Consider the following 23,142-nt stretch of genomic DNA (forward strand, 5'->3'; position numbering starts at 1 on the left):
CAACAGAGCAAGAAATTGATAAAGTAATGAATTAAATGGCTGCTGCCTCCTTCCTTTCTAGAAAGCTAAAAGAAAACGAGCAGGGACGTGTATATGAGCCAACAGATGAAATGGTGGATGCAAAATAAATATGGGGAAAATATATTAAGATGAAGAATCGGGATGAGCAACATTCTGGGAAGAATTTGATTTTCAACTATATTCAAACTATGTATCCATTTGGAAGAGAATAGATTTATCAAAAGAATGGAAGGATGAGTCAGCTAAACAAAGAAAATGAATAATGGATGAATGCTATATATGTGCACTTGCATATGTGTGAAGATCAATGGATGAGTTTATAAAGATAAACAGATGGATGGTGCCTGCCTGCTTGTATACCCAAGAGACAAGATTGCTGTAGATAAGGATAGAGAGAGAGAGAAGAAAGTGTCTATAAGGGAGAAGACACATGTGAAGTGACTCTGGACCTTCTGAATGCTGGCAATGATCACAACCAATCCAAACCTTTGCTCACTTATTGGCATGCTGTTCACAAAAGATTAAAAGAGTGTGCTTATTTTGGGAGAACAAGCTTTTGTGGCCCTTGTGAACCAAAGACAAAACTCTGAATGGGTCGGTACAGGTTGAATGGGGTAAAGTTATGCAAACCAGAGGAGGAGTTAGATTCTCAGTGGCCATGCTAGGATAAAATAACTTAATAAACTTGAGGATGCAGTTAATCTGATGCTTAGCTCTGAATTGCAATGCGCAAATGTCCAATATTCAGATGTACTGCTACACAATTCCTCCCTTTTCCCCATTTATTTCTTTTGAAATTGAAAGGAACAATTTCACATCTACATAGGTATTTTCAAGTTTGAAATAAGTATGTCTGTAGTTATTTTAATTATTGTCATTTGTTTATTTCATGTATTTTATTTGTATTTATTCATTTTTATTTTATTTATTTTACATTTAAAATTGTCTAATATAGAAGCATATAGGAAAATAATTTTCCATCGAACCAACTTTTTGAAACCCCTGCCCCCAAAGGTTGCTTATCAACATTTCAAATTAATCTTAAACAAACAAACAAACAAACAAACAATTAAGAGAAAATTAACATCTTACCCTTAAATCTCCTTCCATTGCTAGGCAGAGAATCTGCCATGGTGTGGTATATCTAAACATCTTTGGCAATTTTGCCAGATGTAACAAATGATGAAAGACATACAAAGTCTCTGCTTTGTAGATGAGCATTCACCTGGAATACTAATCATGGGATAATTTTTCAAGTTATGTTTCTCTACAGCCTCTTGTGCCTCAGTTACAAGCAGGAGTAACAAGCATCACATTTGCACTCAGAGGCACTGAATAAATAATTCACTAAGAGGCTTTTTTTCTGGGATGAGCTTAGCTCAAATTCAATTACTGAAAAATAGGATGACAACCCTTCACACTCTGGTTTCCTGATGCTGTGGTTTTGATGGTGAATAGTATAGCTAGTTTCAGTGTTGCAATAAGCCATCATTTGTGCAGCAAATGTCTGAATTGTGTATTCATCTTTCTCTCTACCCTTCTGGAATGGGGTTAAGAAAATAAATTTCCATTATATATTTTTTAACTTAGCCAAGTTAACTAAATGAACTGTGATCTGTCTGACACGGCCCAGTTTTCATGCATTAAATAGTTTCCTTCAACAAACTTTAATAAAGGATCCAATGTTTCTAGTCTTAATAGTAAAGTTTATAAGGTGGTATAAATCTCTAGCTAATAAAAACTAGAAGATAAACCTTGGAAGCAATGTAGGAAAAGAGAGGCAGCATAGTCTAAGAATTGTGACCTTATTGGAACACCCAAATTTTGTGTTTCTTTATTTGACAGGCTATCTCAACATTTAAAAAAACCCGATTACTGAGGTTAAAAACAATCTTCAGGAGGCAATACAACATGTTTTTAAAATCCAATTTACTTTATTCATTTATTCCCAGGGAGGATACAGACATAAAACATTATTATCACTGGTGATCTCGAACTCTCTTCTCTGAAGAATCTTTATAAATGAGGCTCCCCAGCTGTTTTCACACTAATTTAACTGTACTATGGAGTACCCACTGTGAATACCCTTAAAATATTTATTAATGGACTTATTATTAAATAGGATATAGGTATGCAGCAACAATAGTTTTCATAGAGCTTTATATTAATCCTAGTTAATACTAAATCAGAGGAAATGTTTGATCAGATGAAGGAGAAAATTAAATATTTAGAAGAGGAAATTATTGTAGATTCCAAGAAAAGGAACTTTCTGCTGTTTTCCCTTGACTAAAGAAAGAATATCTAAAGCAACAACTATTTTACTGCATGCAGGAAGAAAAAGTTTTGTGACCTAGTCTAGCAGCACATAAAACTCCATGTAGTTTTAATGTATTGAATCTGCTCAAGCAATCAGAGCTCAGGAGTGGGTTGAGACAATGTAGAATTAGTGCCCCCAAATCTTATACAAATAAGCCCATGCATGTATTTATAATTATTTTATCCTATGTCCTTTCAGTGCTACAGGTAAGACTGGGCCATAGGACTAAAGTCCAAGACTCTGTAGCACACGAGGACTCAGAGGTGACTATACAAAGTGACAGATGATGGAAGCAGCAACAAGGCCCACCATAACATTTGGGCTGAAAAAAAGACATCCGTTCCAATCTCCTTGCCTACCAGTGTTTTTTGATAGTTTGATAGCTATGTGATCATGTATATTTTTGGTAAGTAAATCAAATAATGATCCAGTTAGTACTCTCCCTCAACAACAGAGTGCAAAAATATAATTCATTCAGTGTTCTACCCTCTGAATCAAACAACTTTTGATCCCAGAATAACAAAAAATTTCTGGCCCATGCTTCATATTATGGCAATGAGAATGGGCAAAGACCGCCACCCTTGCCTTCACATTTTCAGTTAACACTGTATGGTTTTGCTTGGATACTTCTAATAATTCTGAGATGATATCAGATGTTAAGAGATTCGATACACACATATGTTTGTAGAGGCTTACTTTAGCCAAGAGTGTGGTGTGAGTAAAGAGTTTGATGTACATTCATTATATAGAGGAAATCAAAGCAGGCAGGATTTTCTTTGAGAGGTCCTTGGTGCTTTCTGAACTTGGTTGTTTTCTTGCAGACATTTCATTACCCAAACTAGATAGCATCATCAATGCAAGTAGGGAACAGGGTTTGCTCTCAAATTTATCTTCTATCTAGTGGCTGGCCCAACCAGTATTGGTGGAAGTGGATCTTAGTGGTTCTTTGATTGGGCTCTTTACTGTTAGCTTGTATGCCAGTTCCTTGATTGGATTATTGTTGTTGATTGTTGGTTGATCTTGGCGTTGATTGATGCTGATCTTGGTGTTAATTAACATCTGGATGTTTACTGTTGGTGGGGATGTGTTTGGTCTTTTTAGCACTTAGCAATAGGACAGGAGGGTGGTTCAGTGGCTAAGACGCTGAGCTTGTTGATCAGAAAGGTCAGCAGTTCGGCGGTTCAAATCCCTAGTGTCGTGTAATGGAGTGACCTCCCGTTACTTGTTCCAGCTTCTGCCAACCTAGCAGTTCGAAAGCATGTAACAAAATGCAAGTAGAAAAATAGGGACCACTTCGTGGGAAGGTAACAGTGTTCTGTGCACCTTTGGTGTTTAGTCATGCTGGCCACATGACCACAGAGATGTCTTCAGACAGCGCTGGCTCTTCAGCTTTGAAACGGAGATGAGCACCGCCCCCTAGAGTCGGGAACGACTAGCACATATGTGCAAGGGGAACCTTTACTTTTTAAAATAGCACTTATATACTGCTTCATAGTGTTTTTACAGCCCTCTCTAAACATTTTTACACAGTCAACATATTGCCCCTGTTAGATCGGGTAATGGAAAGGCACACAAGGCTAAAAGGCAACAACAGCTCTTTATTAAAGTACAACAAGTGAGAACAATCCAGCGAAGGTTGAGTCTGACAGCAGCCCTTTTATAGGGAGCTGTCAGCTCTTCGACCAATAGGATTAAACCTCTGTTCCCGCCAGAACAGAGGACCTTGGTGGAAACCACTGTAGTTAGAACAAGTATCTAACAGCCCCCAACAATCTGGGTCCTCATTTTACCCACCTTGGAAGGGTGGAAGGCTAAGTCAACCTTGAGCCAGTGAGATTTGAACTGCTGACTGCAGCTAACGTTCAACTGAAGTAGCCTGCAGTACTGCACTCTAACCACTGTACCACCTCAGCTCTTTTTGTTCCCTTTTCTTCTCTTTTTGTTCCTTTTTGGTTGTCAATTGTCTCGTTTGCACAGTAGGTAGATATTGTTTACGTCTGTGTGTCTATGTTGGTTGATTTGTATCAGGATTATAGAAATTCCTAATGTTTTTAGACTTGGATTGGTCTAGGATGTCAGTGTTTCCCAGTTGAAACTATGGTTAAGTCTGTCCATATGGTGTGAAATTAAAAGTTTTCATCATGTCTTTTGGGTACTAGTTAGTGTTCATGGGTATGTTCTGCTAGTCTTCTGCCTGTCTCTCCTACACAGTGGCTGTTGCAGTCTTTACACTATACATTGTAAATTATTCCTGTTTTTTCTTCTAATAAGTTTGATATGTTTGTCCATCAAATGTATGTGGTTAGGCAGAGGTTAATAAGATCCATTATTCTGGATGTCTCAATCTCTGTGTATTTGGTTAAGTCAGGTCTGCAGTGGAGCAATGTTGCACATAGATTCTTTAGCTAAATTTGGCTCTATGAAAATATTTCAAAGATTTTCTTTGAAAACTGAAGCTGGAAATTTGATTTTAAGGTTAGGCTGCCTGTGAAATTTGCTAGACAGCTTTGAGTTCAGGTTTTGAACTGCTAGGTGGGCAGGGGTTGAGGCAAGAGTGGGAGCTCATCCTATCACGTGATACTTGGATCTCAAACTGCCAACCTTCCATTTGACAAGCCCAATGTCTTAACCACTAGGCAACCAAAATAAGTACACCCAAAACTAGCCATGTAGCTGAGATTCTGCAGTATGGGGACTGGAAAACGGGACAGGGCAGAATAATAAGTTACCTGTACAGCTTTATATATATTTTTAGAAATAACTCACTCAGAATTCAATAGTTATTGTTCCCAACCATCTTTGCGTTCTAACTTTCTGTGAACAGGAATGTTTGATCATAATAAAAAGTATCTGCAACTGGATAAATTTCCTGAACTGTGCCAAAAGTAAACAAACAGTATTCTTTTTATTTATATCTTGCCCTTCAAGAAAATTTTCCCAGAGCAACTTTACAATAAAAATAGAAGTACAGTAATAGAAGAAAAATAAAGTGTACAATAAAACCATCACTAAAAATAACATCTAACATAATTCTGGCAATCGCTAGAACTATGCTTTTGCTCAGCAGTCAAACCAATGATGGAATAACCCAGAAAGCCTCCTTAAATATATTGTGAAGGACCTAAATAGTTCCTAATATGATTCCTAATACTGTATTGCAAGCACAAATGCCACGCACACATGATTCTTGTTCAGCCTTGCTTAAAAACGGCTGCTCAGCTCACAGCAAATTCATGTGATGCTTGTTTTCCACAAGCTTTTTTATGTGTACCAAGCATCAGCTGAAATAACAAAGTACGAATTTGCTTTTCCAAAGATGATTTTGCAAAGAAATAGTCTGATAAGCTAGCAACGTTCACTTAAGAATTAGAAAAGCTTAAAGACTACTTTATGTTAATTTGTGCATCTGCTACCTTCTAAAGAATTTTTTGCATAAATGGTAAAATGCTGCAAATAATTATATTTTTTTCTTCATGAGTTCTATGACTACATGGCTACAATGTCAATTTAAAGTGATGACTAGGCAATAAGCAGCTTCATGGATCAGAAACATACTGATTACAGGACAGGTACAAGACTGTCTCCCGTTTAAAAGTGGCCAAAACACTGTCCAAATACACAGCACTTTACACTATGGGTTATCCATTTATGCTTGATATGAAGTGGAAGCTTAGATAAGCAAAAATTCTCTGACTTTGCTGGCCATTCCCATCTGCAAGCATTGTTATGTATGGAATGAAGAGTCTGAAATACTTCTCATTTTTGTTTTCATCCAAAGGAACATGCAGCTGTTGCAATTATCTTGACTCACTCACCCTCTTTTTAAGGCAAAAGAAAATCATTATCTCTGCATGCATGCCACAAACATAAGTAATATTAAGAAAAGGATGCTAAATAGAAGTAAGCTAATTCACACCTTTCTGTCATCTGGCATGCTTCATATGTTGGAACTTCAGTGTCCCCAAATTTCCAGCAACCAAAACCAACATATAAGGTGAGAATGACAAGCTCAACACATCAAAGGTATTTAGAAAACTGGATTCAGTTGATCTAATTTAATTGCCTAATTTAACCTTATTGCCTGCCAAATAATTGCCAAATTACAAACTCAATGAGCGCAAATATAAAAGGTGCCACTGTAAAATATAAGTAGTCCTTGACTTATGATCACAATTGAGCCCACAATTGCTGTTGTTAGATGAGTCTTGCCTCATTTTATAACTTTTCTCTCCACGGTTGTTAATTGAATCACTGCAGTTGTTAACCGGCTTACCCATTGACTGCTTGTCAGAAGGTTGCAAAAGGTGATCACACGACCCAGGACACTGCAACCCTCATAAATATGAGACAGTGCCAGGCATTCAAATTTGAATTAGGTGACCACGCGGATACTTACAATGGTCACAAGTATGAAAAATAGTCATAAGTCACTTTTTTCAGTACTGTTGTATCTTGGAACAGTCACTAAAGGTTGAGGACTACCTGTAAAAACTCATGAGAAAATTCCAATCCAAAAGGCAGTCTTATTACACTACAAATTTCTATTATGTAATTTAATGCCTTCCAATCACTCCCATTATAGACTTAAATACTTTTTTTATGTAGCCTGAAAGCTCATGAGTTTATTGTCCATTCTTCTACATTATTAATCATAGTTAGGTTACCATTATATGAGGACTGAGGTTACAGAATTAATAAATCAGTTTTCAATTTGAATGCCAAATTGTGTTATATAGGCAAATCATAGCTAAAATGGAGCAAACAGAACTGAATTCATATGATTGAATATTGGTTTGATGAACAGAAAGATGAATAAATATGTATCTTCATACAATTCACTTCTTTCTTCTCAACTTCACAGAACCCAGGAGATTAACTAAATCCTCCTGTTATATGTCTCATTATGGAAAACTGCAAATAATGATTCTGAATAAATTAGAATGTAAAAAGGAGGAGGAAAGATAGACTTCAAAATGTGGCTCCTCTTATATTTTTTTTAATTATTGCATTTTCCTGAGGATTTGCTAATCCTGAATGCTATCATCACAAGACAAACAATTTAGGAATGCAGAAACCGCAATAAGGAAACTATGTATCAATTTATAATGTTCCATGTGGGGTGTATATAAAATCATATATAACATTCCTAAATGACTATTTATATTCATAATTTGCTACTGCAAAATAAAATTTTAATTTCATTGGAAATAAGCAATGTTATACAGTATTATGCTAAATTCATGAAAATATATATATTCGTGTTTTGCTCTGATGTGGAAAAGAAAATTCAGATAATTCTGACAATTGATACAGTACATTATTGCATCAATCCATTTAGACTTCTTTACAAGAAGCTTTAACCATCCATATAATTGACTTTACCCATTCCCGTCAGAATGGGTAAAAGCACAGAGTTAATTCAAACATAGTTCAAATTCATTTATATCCAGCTTTCAAAAAATATCCCAAGAATAAATGACATTACAATAATGAAAAGGTTACATGTGAGGAAAAGGTAAAATAACTTTATATAGAAAAAAGCATTCTATAAACACTATGTAGAAAAAATTCTATAGATACTGTACTATAATTACAGTAGAACTTCTAAGGCACATGAGCGGCCAGCCTTGTTTTAAGAAAAAGAGGAAAGGAAGGGCAATTTGCCAAACAATCTTCACAACAGCTGTGTACAAGGGTAGCTCTTTCAACTTCATTTCCCTGAAGGAATGTATGAAGTCATATATAGAACAAGACCTTATCAACAACTGGATAGCTCACTTAGGCAGAGCCTTTCCCTTTCCACTTCCTGCCTTAAGCTACAAACAACTGATGTTAAAAGGGAAAATGCACATTTTTCATTATTTATAATTCACATGATGTTTTACTTATAAATCCCTTTTTAAATGAGAACTTACAACTCACCAGACAAATCTTTTAATTTAGAAAACAGGATGTGAGCAAACTGAGTTCGTCTCAGGCTTGATATAAAAATTCAGCGGTACCAGAGTTATTAAAATACTAGGAAATTGATTGATAACTCCTCCTAAAATAATACTCTTTCAAAGCTGAGAAGTAAAAAAAACCCTGAAAAAGGCAATAGCAGATCACTTCTGTATTATTGCTAAAAAAATTGCAAGGAGCCATCTAGATAATCACCAGAAAATGAGTTTAGTTCAAAGGAATTTTCCCCCTATTGTCATTATGAAAATAGAAGCAACCATTTCACACTGCACTAGCTCAAGAACCATTAAACATAGCATAATTATCTTTTATGGTCCAATGTGGTTTATAGAACATCATTCACAGTAACGTTTTCACTGTATATTTGCTCTCTGTAATAGACAATAGATCCTGCCATATTCAGTGCCAGTGCTAAAGGGAATGAGTTAGGTTATAAGCAGCAGAGTACTCACAATGCAGATGACCACAAGGTAGATGAGAAATTACAGTGTGTAATAATGAGAATGTTTTGAATGTTCTAGCTATGAATGAATCAGAGAGTTGGAAACCTTTGAGTGCAATGCTTATTCTGTCTTATCTTTTGATAATAAAACTTTTATTATCAAAATCAGCAGACCAGCCACTGTGAATGAAAATGAAGAGGGAAAGAATATGTTGGATTCCTTAGAAAAAACGAAGTGATGCGGCTATGTCTATTTTCCTTTTAGGATGAAAGAAAAGAAGTGACTCCCTTCAGAATATACTGGAGAAAAGTATAATATGAAGAAGCCTATTGAAAATATTCATCTCTGCAGAACACATTTAAAATTTTGTAATTTATTTTTCTGGACCAATATTTTCAGTACTCTACTTCCCTCTCCTGAGGCTTATCCTTATAAAAATATTTTAAAGAGCAGCAGCAGCAACTACAGTCTGTATAAGAGATCTGCCGGAGAAGGATTCAACAGGATAAAAACTGGGAATACCTATGAAGCAATGGTGGGTTTCTATCAGTTCACACCACTTCTCCCCAACCGGTAGGCTTGCCATCAGCAGAGAGTGAACCGGTTCTGTGTTGCTTTGAAAGTGCCTGCCTGCCCACGGAATCTTTATTTCAGCTTCTGAAGCCGAACAGGGGCGGCAGATTGAATTGCTGCTCCTCAGCTGCTTTCCTTGCTTTCTGAGCAAGTTTCTTTCAATTGTGCATGCGCACTTAGCGAACTGGTAGGAATGCCAGTAGGAACCCACCACTGTCTTACACACGTGAAACTACAATGGTTTAAATAAACCTTATATAAAACCAAGCATTTTACATAGACTACAAGGAGGCACATAGTGTTTACTCACTACATGAGTAGAAATGACAGTACTTAAGAATCATTTCCCTCCAAACTATACTAGTATGTCTGTATGGATGAAACATCTGAAGACTACTGTGTCTGAAATCTCTGTACAGAACAAAGTCATTAAACTCTGGTTCACTAACAGTATTTCTCACATCCTAGAGTGTCCCTTGGGAAATCCGCCATCTGAACTTCTTAAACTTGCTGAGCTCACAGACTTGGGGAATTTATGTTAGCAAAAGCCATTCTTTTCTGGAACCAAAATAGGATGCAAGAAAGACATAAACCCAGGCCTTTAACACAGTTAAAGTTTTGACCCTGTTGTAGCAGCATTCCACTAGCAAGCCAAAGACAAGAAAAATTATAAAGTTTATACTGAGAACTCATTTTTCAGCCATGTCATAATAAATACTTATTATAGACAGCACAATGAGCATGGCTATGATTGTAGATGGGACTTTGTTTTGCCAATTAATATTAATTATCTATACATTTAAAAACATCAATTGTTAAAAGAGAATTGTAGGAAATAAAAAAACTACAACTTCCACGCTGAGAGTAAAACAGCTGCTAAGTTTCAGCTCTAAGTAGACATAGGATAAATTCAAGAAAGACAGATTACCCTTGTCCAATTCATCTTCAGTGTGGTCCATTGAGACAGAGTGACACCATTTCTTGCTATTTGTCTTTCAGGCACAATAACCTTAGCACTAATAAATGAATGATTAAGCACCAGCTTGTGCTACTGTGTGACCTGGATACAGTTACCAGTTTCTCTGGGTTGAACTAAATACCTGCAGCCCACTTTTTAAAGCAAGTAGCAATGCAGGGGGGGAAGGGGCAATTCTGTTTATTCATTTTCAAAACTCCAGACTAACTAAAATTTAAACCAGATTTAGACTTTATGATGTATATAAAAAACAATCAGGGAGAGTTCCCTATGTTTCTCTTAGCACAATTAAAATACAGACATTTTTGCACTTTATCATCTCCATCTTTGCAAGTTAAAAGCTGAAAAGATACCTTTCATAATGTTCACAGAAACTTTCATAAGAATATTGGGAAAAGTTTGGCTATAGCTCTCTTAGTTTATGAGCAGGTAATTTATTTTACATTACCTCTTTTCAAGGTTCACTTATATCACAGCAGCTATATACTAATTTTCTCAATATAGTATCTTGCAGGTATGCTGCAGAACTCCCAGCATCCACAGCCACTTGTTCATGAAGAATGGCAGTTTCTGGTTGCTGTGATATGTTTTTAACAAGCACTTAAGGAGAACCAAATGGTGAAAATTTGTCCCAGTGATACTTTAGCCTGTAGCAAACAGACGTTGCAAGCACTCATAACAAAGAGGAGGAGGTGGTGCCTTTGAGTCAGTGGCTTGACTGGACAATTTTCTTGGCAAGGTTTTTGGAAGTGGTTTGCCATTGCCTCCTTCTTAGGGTTGAGAGAGGGTGAGTGGCCCAAGGTCAACCATTGGCTTTGGGCCTAAGGCAGGACTAGAATTCATGCTCTTCCAGTTTCTAGCCTAATCCCTTAGTCACTGCACCAAACTGGGTCTCTTAAGAAAAATTAAGTAGTTAAAGTATCCATTACAATTGGAGTTGTTATGGGGTGAGTTGCAGAGTTGTGCATACAGGAAACAGAACTGTATTAGGAACAGGTGACATGCTCAGGCTAGAAGTTAAGCAAGAATCAGGGATATGTTGTAGGATGCCAGAGAGGAGACTGAAACTTTAAATCACAATTCCAAGCATTGCAGCCATGGAAATCTTTTGGTCCTGCTCTATCAGCAATCTCAATTAGGGTTGACAACAGCTGCTGCTGCAGCCAAAGATTGTGATTTAAGATAAGGAGTCTTTTCATGGATAGGAGTATTACAGGGATTAACTGGGAATCCAGGAATGGAATAATTTCCCTAACAGCTTCATAGTTACGCAGGGATTTGTTACATTTGGGAGGGGTTGGACTGTGGGAGGCAGATACAGTTATTATAATAATTGCTCTATTAGAGTCCTTTCAGCCATATGGCAATTGCACCAGGGCTTTCACAGCCCATTGTAATGGCCCAATCAGACACAGAAGGCCATTCCCTTTAACTTCCAAAAATCCAAGGCCTTAAAGTGAAACATCAGATGTCATTTCTTCCCTGCTTCTCTGCAGTAACTTTGCACATTACGTGGCAGAAAATCCTGGCGTCTAGTTTCCACAATATGCTTGCTTGCTATACTCGCAATGTAAGTTTTAAAATGCAGATCTGTAGCCCCTAAAAAACCTCCTATTACTTATCAGATGAATTTCACTGCAAATGAAATAAGATGTGAAAAGTTGTAGATGAATGTTTTATAAACGTGATCTCAAATTATATAGATTAAATGTCCCATTCACTTTTTATATTCAGTTCCAAATTTGATTGTTTGAGCAAAATACCATTAAACCAAGATAAATCTATAAGATGCATACAACTGGAACTCCAACAAGGAAGCTTTCTTTAGGTAACATCCTTTTACTTATAACATAAATGTTGATATGCTTTTAGGCTCTTAAATAAACATGTTCTAAAAGACTTGTAATGCTTATAAGCTTTGGGGGGACTCAATAAATCTCACCAGGTGTAAGATTGAAATCATGCTATGATCCTGATCATACTTACATGAAATTAGAGCACAGGATTTGCATGAAGTAAGTCTCAAGTCTGGCATTTTTATATAAAAGGCCTAGGCAGAAAGAAGGTGATGGGAAAGCTAAGATTCCTATGTATCTAAAGATTATAGAAAATGACATGATTGTAGCCAGGTGTTTATATTATTTTTACTTGTTTTTGTAAACCAGCAGACCTAAGATGCAACATTCACTTCTGCAACTATTTTATTTCAAGAGCAATTCAATTTCCAGAGAAAGAGAAAGAGTGTCCTCCCAACATCATAGAAGCTACTATATAATTATTCAGACTAGTAGTTATTCCAGCTTAAGGCTTTTGTTATACTGTCAGCAGTATTCTAAAACTTGACAAAAACAACAACAATGCTTTCTAAATGTTCCATTAGAATCTTCTAGCAGACTATGGGAAATTCACACCTGGCACACTACATTCTGAAGCTAAGGCTACAAAAATCATTTTTTCTTGCAGATTCAAGGAAAGCCAGTGGTTTTACTAATTCAACCAATTTAACAGCAACAAATCAAAACTTTAAAAGAATGAGAAACCCAGTTGCATTTTAATCTCCCGTACAGGAAAGGAAACAGCATTTCCTAGATACATACTCTCATGACCCTTTCCTGCAGTAGAAATTAAAGGCTGTACCACACAAAAAAACTTAAGAATGTCCAGGTCAAACAACAGGAGCTAAAGTTGAAGGCTGCATAAAGACAATATGTTACAGAGAGTTCCATGTTATAAACTACCGGTAGTCCCCATTTAAAGTGTTGCTGCTCCAAATTTTGATTGTGTTTACACAGCAAATTTAACTGGATCAAAAGGGAAGGTTAATGTGTTATTCGAGTCTGAGAATAAAGGAGGATTAGTTTCAGGGCTAAGCAATCCCAAACTTGAGGCTAAATTAACCTAAGTCAGCTATACCACACAAACAGGAAGAGAATTGATCTTTCCTTCCTCTTACCAGCACAAAGAAATGCAGCCTCTCCAAAATGAAGCTCTTCTAGGAATGCAGTTTTCCCTTTCCTTTTACTTTTTACCCCCTCTGGCTACATGGGGAGTGGAAGAAAGGAATGAAGATGGATTAGCATCCTCCCAACAATGTCCATAAATGTCCACAATGGTTTGAATAGATTTTAAAAAAAGAAAAGCAGCAAGTGACAGCCTCCAAGTCATCTTTGTGGGAACTGGGGGTGGGAAGAAGTATCATATCCCATCTGACCAGAGAGTTTAAGACTGTACATTGCTAAGCCACATAGTTATTTATCCTGGGATGGTTGACTATCTGAGTCAGCCCTGTCATCAAATCAGAGTCATAGAATTTAAGTAGATGATTCATTTCATTCAAAGACTAACTTTTCAGTAGCAAAAAAGTGGATGTTCTACAGCAAGGGTGTCAAATAATATTAAAGTGCCCAAAATATATTTACAATCCCTAAGGCATGTCACAACTTTTGAGCACCCCTAATGTTTGGAAATTGAAAGCTGAAAAATTTGACTCGCCCTATAATGTGTTCTTAGATTAGGTTAGATATACTGTACCAAATGGTAGAACTGAGCTGAAGCTGCTATAAAAATGTTTAACATGAATTTAGCTATTTTGTATGGAAAATTGTGAACTTTCATCACTCAGATTTTCCCGAAACCAACCAGCCAACCTAGTTTTGAATATTATGTGAACTTAATCCTTATAACTTGTTCACTAAAGCAGTTAAAACAAACCATAACTTGATATAATAACATGTAAACAGAACAGTGAATAAATATGGTAGTCGTTTTTCTCTCTCTTTTTCATCAGTTTATATCAGAGTTAGTGTCGGATTTAGAAGTGCAGTGCTGTTGTAATATAAAATGTTTTAAAACTCTCCTGCAAGGATCTGTGCCGAAGAGGTTACATGAGGCGCCCCAGCCATTTAAAACAACAGTTTCCTGTCATCATTATACAGGACACTCTAAGGAAATTCTAGCATTTCCTCTAATTTGGTTCCTTCCCACTACCACCCAAAAAAAAATCATTAATGCTTCATCCATAAAAGGGTATCCCACCCAAACTAAGGAAGTGTTGGTTTAGTATGTCACACATTCCCACTTCTGAACAAAACCATGGTGCACTATTCGTTTTAATAAGTTAGGAACGGAATCTTTTAATTGTATTCCCTTGTGATTATTATTTGATTTTTTTTCTTTATGTCCAGAGGCTGTGAGATTTAATTATAGCCAAGTGATTTTTCCATTAAGAAGACTTAAGGGATTAGTAACCTATATTGAAGAGAAAAACTCTTCTTGCTGCCACTGTTTCTTATTGCAATAGGGAAGCAGAAATATGAATGCAGATCAATGAATTCAACATTAGCTGATTTGAAGGTTACAGAACTCTGGTGTGATATCTGATGTGTCAATGTAATTTCAAGACTTGATACAGAAGCGGATGTAATACAGCTTTAGAACTTTATAAATTTTAGCTGGTTTATCATCTCAGAAATGAGAACATAACCACAGATTTCTATAGGATAGCCTGATTGCATAATACAGTTAAATTAATTTGCCTTTGTTAACATCTAAACATAAAAACTTTACTACTAGAAGAGAATATATATAGTTTGGTTGAACTATGTAGTCCTTAGTGTTCTTTGAGCTTTGTTGTTTCCTTGCAAATGTTTTGTTACACAAGGTAACAACTGAGGGTCATGTGAACAGAATTTGGGTAAATTCACACTTATGAACCCTCAAATGCATTATGCCTTCCTTTCCCCTCTTGCTCATATGTACCCTGCATTCTTCTTCCCAGCCTCCCTGGGCTTGCACACACTTGCATGCACCAACACTCTCTTTTCCTGGCCTTCTTGCATTCCTACACATGTACATACCCACTAATGGCCTCCTTCCTGGTCCTCCTTATGCTTACACACTCCATGCTCTTTCCCCTGTCTTCCTGAACTTGTGCCACTTGCACCACACTGCAGCATCCCCCAATTTGCACACAACCTGTGCTGGGCCTGCTACACAATCTTGCTATACCCCTACACTCCTTACCTGGCGCTCTATTCACCTCCTGCCTAATGAGCCATATACATTTACATATCCATATTCATTTATTGATCATTTTGAGTTACGACACTGAAAAAAGTGACTTATAGCCATTTTCACACCTACGACCATTGCAACATTGCCATGATCACATGAACAAAATTCAGATGCCTGGCAACTGCTTCATATTTATGATGGTTGCTGTGTCCTAGGCCACATGATCACCTTTTGAGACCTTCTGACAAGCAAAATCAATGGGGAAGTTACTTAACAACCATGGCTCTAGCTTAACAACTGCAATGATTCATTTAACAACTGTGGCAAGAAAGGTCATAAAATGGAGCAAAACTCACTTAACAACTGTCTTGCTCAGCAACCGAAATTTTGGGCTCAATTGTGGTCATAAGTCAAGGACTACCTGTATTTTGAATTAGGACAACTGGAACTGTCTGGATTGCTATTGTTAAATGTTGCCGTCATGCACTGTCATTGCTTAGTGATGGCAATCCTGAGCCAACGATAGTTTTAACCAGAGGACTACCAATACCTGATAGTAATGATAAGACTGATATCTTGATTTGTAGCGAGAGATTAATCCAAAAGTTTTCAGTAGGGATGGGAAAGAAGCACAACACTCATGGTTAGTCAGATAATGCTATGTCAATCCAATATGTCATGACTTGTTCAGAACAGCTAGATGGTAATCACAGTTCTTCTAATTATATGCTACACAAAGGTAAGTCACAAATGACATATGAGAACATTATCCAACCTAATAATAATAACAAAACATATGCCTATCTTTTGATCTGAATGCTGTATTGAGCTCTCAAAGGAAAGGCAAGATATATATCTCAGTACTCAGGTTCATCCTATATTATAATAGCTACAGGTTCAGATATTCTTCTTTATGCTAACGTGATGCCTGTGTAGAACCAGGCATTTTTAGGCAACTTTTTTTGTACACAGATATGCAATCTTTTTGTAGGATGTTAACAATGCACTTGCTAGCTTGTCCTTACAAGCTATAAGTATTCTATAAGACATGTACTATAGCCTAAAGATTATAAACCAAATATTGACAAATTGCTTTATTTATTTATATGTATCCTGCCTTTATTATTTAAACGTAATACAGTAGGAAACAAATTTAACCCAGCTAAAATTGCTATTAAAGCACCATGAGAAACTACATGGCATAGTCACAGAAAATATCAAACAATATTCTGAAAGGTTTTATGTATAGATTGTATCTCAAACTGATACTGCTAGGTAGTACTTACAGCAATATATCACCAATGTGTTGGCAGGAATGCGGAGAAACTGGATGATATTTCCATGTGTGGTAGAGGGGAGAAATTCTGGACACACCTCTAATAACAAATGCAGCAGTAGACTGTAAGTCAAATCTGTATCTGCTATTTTTAAGAACAGATAAGGATGTCCTACTTAAGGAAGCTTTCAGCTGAATATAAGATAAAGACGCCTTTGAGTCTGGTGACCAAATGGGTATGTCTACATACTTTTCTTGGCAACAATAAGGAAATAATTTCTCTTCATATTTTCACATTTACAATACTTTTCTTAGGTTCCCAGCCTTGTCAATGTAGCCACGCCTACATTACCATGCTTACCTACTGTCAATATGTTTTTTTTTTAATTTCCTTGACAATGTAAGTATTTCTGTCTTTTTGTTTTGCTTTTTCCAACTTTCTTTCTTAGGATGCTGATGACACTGAACTGAATATTGCCATCCCATGGAGAACTGAAAATGCTGTTAAAAGTCTCGAACTAGTATCTGAAGGCGGTAAGCAATGGAAAGAAACAAGCTCAGATTAATATTATCAAGATGGAGTTGTGTTTTGTTAATAAGCAACCAGGAATATTAGTCTTCAAGATACTATGCTTCCTGTTGAGGAGCTGGTCCCTTTAGACACACAACTCCTGTTAGAATAACAGATGGAAGCTGTGACCCATCACCCAGCTGCAGAATTTACACCAGCTGTCATGCCCCAGCATATAACTTTTATATACTGTTGTTGCTCTCTCGCCCCATCTAGTGGCCTGAGGGACAAGTACCAAGTACATTGTTTGAAGCTGACCAAACCCATTTTACTCATCAACCCGCACTCTCAAACCAAGGGCACGCTGGGAAGCCAGACTCCATTTCCTTTAGCATTTGGAGATCCATCTTAATCTGGGGCACATGGTCATCCAAGGACAAACCCATCCCACACACGCAGCATCACTGGTGAGATTTAAATTGCTTGTATTTATTAATTGTTATGTTCAGGAGTAACTTAATACTGTCTATCTTGTATTTGGTTCTCATTGTGTGTATCCCTATTTTCCCCAGTTTCACCATATCCTGTTCTTTCAATAAAGCATTCAGATCTATGCACACGGTCTGTTTTATTGGAGGATGGGTGGGTTTTGTTGCATGTGGAGTTGCACACAGACTAATGTGTAGTGAGGTCCTATCTAGTTATGGTCCTATCTAGATCCCTTCTGAAAGTGACTTACACCTTGGTCACCATGCAATTTGGCTACTGTAATGCAATCTGAAAGCATCCTTTGAATATAATTAAGAATTTACAACTGGTGCAGAATATAGTGGCCAGGTCTGTGGTCAATAAATCCATTATTATAAAAGAGTTATTTTGATATTACTGTGTTAGTTGCCAGAGGGCTTGTAGGTCCAATTAAAAGCATATCATTAAGAAGTATTACATGAAATTTTGGGCAATCATATGAGATTTCATATTTACATTAATTTTTATTCTCCCCATATGGTGAACCAATACTTCTGGTATCTCTTTTGAGATGTAGCTTTCAATGGACATTCTTGGACATGTGAGTGAACTGAGATTTTAACCGGCACTGAACCATGAAATAAGTGACCAAACACTCTAAAATTCCTTGGAAGACACTCTAAAATTCACAGCACTAATTGCTCAACTAATTCAATACCTAACCTAGTCCCCTGTGCCCCTCCCCTCATTCAAATGGCTTTTCCATCAGCTATGACTAAATGTTTAAAAAGCGTTTGGTAAGACCTGTGGCCTTAAAGTCCTTCAGAGTGAGCACACGAAGTGACATTCTGAAGATAAGTGCAACCTCTCTATTGCCTCCTCCCTTCCGCCTTTCCAGCAACATTAGATCACAACTTAGCAACAGCAAGGGTGGAGGAGGAAATTCCTTTCTTCTCACCTTCCTTTTTTTTTTACACATTGCTGTACATTGCATACTTATTATTGTTTTGGGGAATTATAGCAACACTACTCTTCTCTTACTAATTTGTTTTCTAGAATGTTTTTAACTGTGTAAAGAAAGAAGAGTCCTATGCATAGGGAAATTAAACTAAGAATTTACAACAGCAAGCACCTACAAATAGTAGTTTCTAGAACTGCTTTCCCTCCTCCTGTGTCTCTCTCAAAAGATTGCAGGTAGAAACTGTAGTAACAAAATATATGCTCCATAGTTCTGTTTGGTGCCTACATATGTAAGTATACATACACACACAAAAAAAATTTGGACTACTATATATAACAGTTCTCTCTCTCTACAGTATATATAACAGTATTATATAAACGTACCATATACATTATCTGTCTGTCTGTCTGTCTGTCTGTCTGTCTGTCTGTCTGTCTGTCTATCTATCTATTTATCTATTTAAGATACACAACTGTTCATATATAGATCACACAAAGTCCTATGCTTTCTTTTCTTTTCTGTTAAAATGAATATAGAAACCTATATAGGAATGTAGAGTTTTAAGCTGTAGCAACCACAGGGTTTATTCTGAAAATACAGAATGATAGTATTTTTGCATGCATTAATTCTGCATCCTTTAACAACAATATAATTGTTTGTTTGGAAATGATCTGAACTTTTATGAATGTAAAAGTGAAAATGACACGTATTCTTACTTCATATGGTCACAAAGACTTGGCTCAGTTAATCTTTATTATATAGTATCTGGGATCTTTGTCTTCCTTCTGCAGGTGGTAAATTGCAATGATCAGACAATTTGTGCTTTTGTAAGACAATCCGACTTCACATGGACTATTATCTACTTAGAGATATGTTATGTCAACACTATCTCAAGAGCCAGTGTATAATTGTGAAAATTATTATGTTGTGGTCTGTTCAGTATCTCATCCTGAAGCCTTTTTCCCTACTGATCTCAGTAGGCATTTTAGAAAAACTTTAATTTTAGTTTATTATATAGTGAAGAAATGAACAGATAACTATTTTAAACAAATGATGTTTTAAAAAAATAATATTGTATCATTTTCAGGGTACAGATAGAGGGCAATGCTTAAACTATTCCGCAAGAAATTCTCTTTTCATTTTTTAAAAATCAGCAAAAAAAACAAGTTTTATTTGCCAATATGCAAGAATGCATACAGTATGTATACATTATTTTGAAGTACCGGTATGTATTTTTAATCATGCCTGCGAAACATTTTCATGTACTTCAGAGGAAGCAGAACTTTGCTCTTAGCTAATTTGTTTTGTGTTTATGGGTAGTATGCATTCTGAGTATGCATACGTTATACAGCTATGTATATATGTGTGTATATATAAGAGTGAGAAAATTAAATAACTGTAAGCAACAGTAAATAACAACACGCGATAAACAAACTGCACTCTTAAAACCTGAGCTAAAAATTGTTCATTTTGCAAGTGAAAATTATTGCTAGGATGCCCACACTCTCTGTCTCTATACTGGGATATCCAGCAGTGTGTTGAAAAAAATTGACAATGAAAACAGCAATTAAAAGGGGTTTTTTGCTCTGCATATCACAAGGACATATCACTGCTACAATAAAGTATATGCCCAATTTACTAATTATCAGACGTTCAACCTACAACAGACAGTTAACAATGAGTGAGTTAGAGGAAATTAATTTTAAATTAATACAGTTTTTTGCCATGGTTTAAAAAAGATGTTGAGACTCTAGAAGGAGTGCAGAGAAGAGCAACAAAAATGAATAGGGCACTGGAAGCTAAACCCCATAAAGAATGATTGCTGGAATTGGGTATGTCTAGTTTAATGGAAAAAAGGACTAGGAGTGACATGATAGCAGTTTTCCAATATCTAAGGGGCTGCCACAAAGAAGAGAGGGTCAACCTATTCTGATTGTCCTGAAGGCTTCTTGTCCTGAAGGCAGGACAAGAAGCAATGGATGGAAACTAATCAAGAAGAGAAACAACCTAGAATTAAGGAGGAATTTCCTGACATAACAATTAATCAGTGGAACAACTTGCCTCCAGAAGTTGTGAATGCTCTAACACTGGAAGTTTTTAAGAAGAGATTGGACAAACATTTGTCTGAAGTGGTGTACGGTTTCCTGCCTAAGCAGGGGGTTGGACTAGAAGATCTCCAAGGTCCCTTCCAACTCTGTTGTTCTATTCTATTCTATTCTATTCTATTCTATTCTATTCTATTCTATTCTATTCTATTCTATTCTATTCTATTCTATTCTATTCTATTCTTCTTTCATTTACAGGTTTCTATGTTTGTTGGGAACAATGGTGTCTACAGGAGACATGTAAGTCCTACTTTTCTTCTATGTGTATCATGACATTAGCAAGAGCCTGTGGTTCCAATTGATTTGGTGCTACAGAACTACAGGAATCTTAGTAATTGAAGGCACAAAATATATGGAAGGCATCTCAATGAATCTATTCTTTAGACAAAGGTTCACATGAATTGGCCAAGGATATCAAATTGGCTTTAACTGCTAATACACACACTCTCCAGCATATCCACAAACAAAGACCTTCACCTAAGGCTTCAATAATATCAGAGCATATTTTCATATTAGTTTTTCCTGCTGGATTGTGGCAAATTATCACTTTTAATTACATCCAAGATTGTACAGTACGACTGAAACTCTTTTGTAAACTTAGCTTGGAGAACAAGCTATAGTTTGCCAATTTAGATATAATGACAAATTACAGTCTGCAGTCAGCAAAGAAGCCATAAATTGAATGAGAAATAAATAGACAGATAAGGGGAAAACATGAGATCAAATCCTAGTATTTGTTAATCTATTTATACCACTTTATATTGTAGTCAATAAAGGACAATATACTAATTGTCACAAAGTGCTAAAGAAGTATGATGTTTACAAGGCCAGAAAGTTCTGGGGGTAATCCTGAGCAGATGACAGTTTTAAGATATTAGACCGACCTAGTTACTATAAAGATTGCTAAAAGTATTAAGAACTTCACAAATTTCAACAGAATATATATCCCATTACTGATATGTTGTTTTTGAAAACTCTGATGCCCGGTTCTGTGAAGAAATGATCAGGAACAGCATGTCGAGATCAGAACAAACATTAAGCTTTTTACCATTCCCTGCCCCCCCCCTCATTCTTTTTAAATCTTCTTTGTTCTTCTTTTTCTACCCCCTTAGGTTCTTGGGAAAACACAAGTAACCCTTGCCTTGTAACATGAATAAGTGGCTATAAGGACACTGCAGATTATTTACTCGGCAGCTACTTTACAACATATGAAGCTTCCTGTATTATTTCTTCTCAGTATAAATTATCATGCCATTCTTTCTTATCCTTTCTATCCATGTAAGCTAGGCTGGTTCAGATTCCTTGATTTGTATTTCTGTAGTAGTCCTGTTTATCTTCACACAGTACTCAACACATTCTATCAGTGCACCCTACCCCCTCCTAGTACTATACACCAGAAGGAAGCCATAATCAAGACCTACTAATTTTATCTTCAAATGCATTCAAAATTACATGCTTGAAAGTGAAATAGTTCATACTTGCTGAAGCCTATGAACTTGTAGAGCTTATAGGGTACTGCTGTTTAATATGCCCATGCAAACACAAGGTTAATTTTCTTGAAAGCACCTGACTGGTTTAAAACAACAATCAGAAAGATGCTTAAAATACAATACAAAGCTAAACCTACAATAAGAGAAATGTATTTTCAGCTAAGCCCTGTGTATTCAAATGAATTTTAAAAACATAAAACATGTTTTTATGTTGTTCCTCACCATCCCTCTAATTTTGCTATTTTGTTTCTATGTTTGTTTGTGGTTTATAGTGAAGGAGACCTTCCCCCATAAACATATGCAGTAGTGCATTGGATGGATTCTCCAATAATTTCTATCTATATACTACTAAATATTTTGTAACTGTTCGTTTGTAACCTTCAACTGGGCAAAATGGTACATGACAGGGCAACAATTTTTCAATCAATGTACTTCAACTGGGATAATCCCCGTAATGCATTTGAACTCCAGGGCCCATGACTCTTGTAGGATTGACATTTGGCAAAGTTGTTGCTCCTTCAGTGCTACAGCTGTGAATGTCATTTCCCATGCTCCCTGCCAGGTTCCCACAATGAAAGTCAATGGGAAAGCTGGCTAGGAAGTCAGAAGTTACTCCTGTTCCTAGTGCTTTTTTGTCTACCTGTGGTCATTATGTTTCTCTATTTTGGTAAGGAAAGATCTCTGAAATTATGACTCAATGGTTCACAGGTTTTCTAATCAGATACCGGAAAGAAAACTCTTTTTCTTTTAGACTATTAGAACCCTAATCTTACATCATTCAATTATAGATTTGCAGGTTTAAGTGCAGGTCATCCTAGCATAGAGCTCAAAGCTTACATAATATCACTGGTTCTGTCCTGAGCCATTTTTTAAAAAATAATAATCCAGCAGCACATTAGAAAGTGTAAAATATGGAAGCAGAATCTTTCTTAATTGTGAAATATTTCTTGCTTCATGAGAACAATGTAAGAAATTGGCATAACTTGATATGTTATTATAGTTATAGTCACATTGTTGCAATAGGAAG

General features: G+C 36.3%; 1 protein-coding gene and 1 long non-coding RNA gene across 6 annotated transcripts in view; one reads left to right on the forward strand and one right to left on the reverse strand.

Annotated features, from left to right (window-relative positions):
- The window catches only part of LOC309386014, a 35,072-nt gene extending 16,258 nt beyond the window's left edge, over nt 1-18,814 (forward strand). The window contains exons 2-3 of the long non-coding RNA XR_014174330.1: nt 16,618-16,705; nt 17,030-18,814. This is a non-coding gene — a long non-coding RNA (uncharacterized lncRNA). The remainder of the gene's footprint in view (nt 1-16,617; nt 16,706-17,029) is intronic.
- Nucleotides 1-23,142, reverse strand: part of LOC309386009 (PALM2-AKAP2 fusion protein-like) — a 73,509-nt gene that overhangs the window by 45,073 nt on the left and 5,294 nt on the right. Inside the window, exon 1 of one of the 5 annotated variants that reach the window (XM_081940912.1) lies at nt 13,245-13,372. The exons of 1 other annotated variant lie outside the window; for it this stretch is intronic. Coding sequence is in view for 1 of the 4 variants with exons in the window: in XM_081940908.1 (XP_081797034.1) it covers nt 10,244-10,258 (15 nt within the window). In the remaining 3 variants the exon portion in view is untranslated. Of the gene's footprint in view, nt 1-10,243; nt 10,398-10,644; nt 11,007-13,244; nt 13,373-23,142 lie in introns of those variants that run through there. 3 more of the 5 variants (XM_081940909.1, XM_081940911.1, XM_081940908.1) reach the window with 3 other exon arrangements.

This window comes from Natrix helvetica, assembly GCF_964273705.1.
Source record: "Natrix helvetica genome assembly, chromosome: 2".
In the NCBI taxonomy this organism is placed as follows: Eukaryota; Metazoa; Chordata; class Lepidosauria; order Squamata; family Natricidae; genus Natrix; species Natrix helvetica.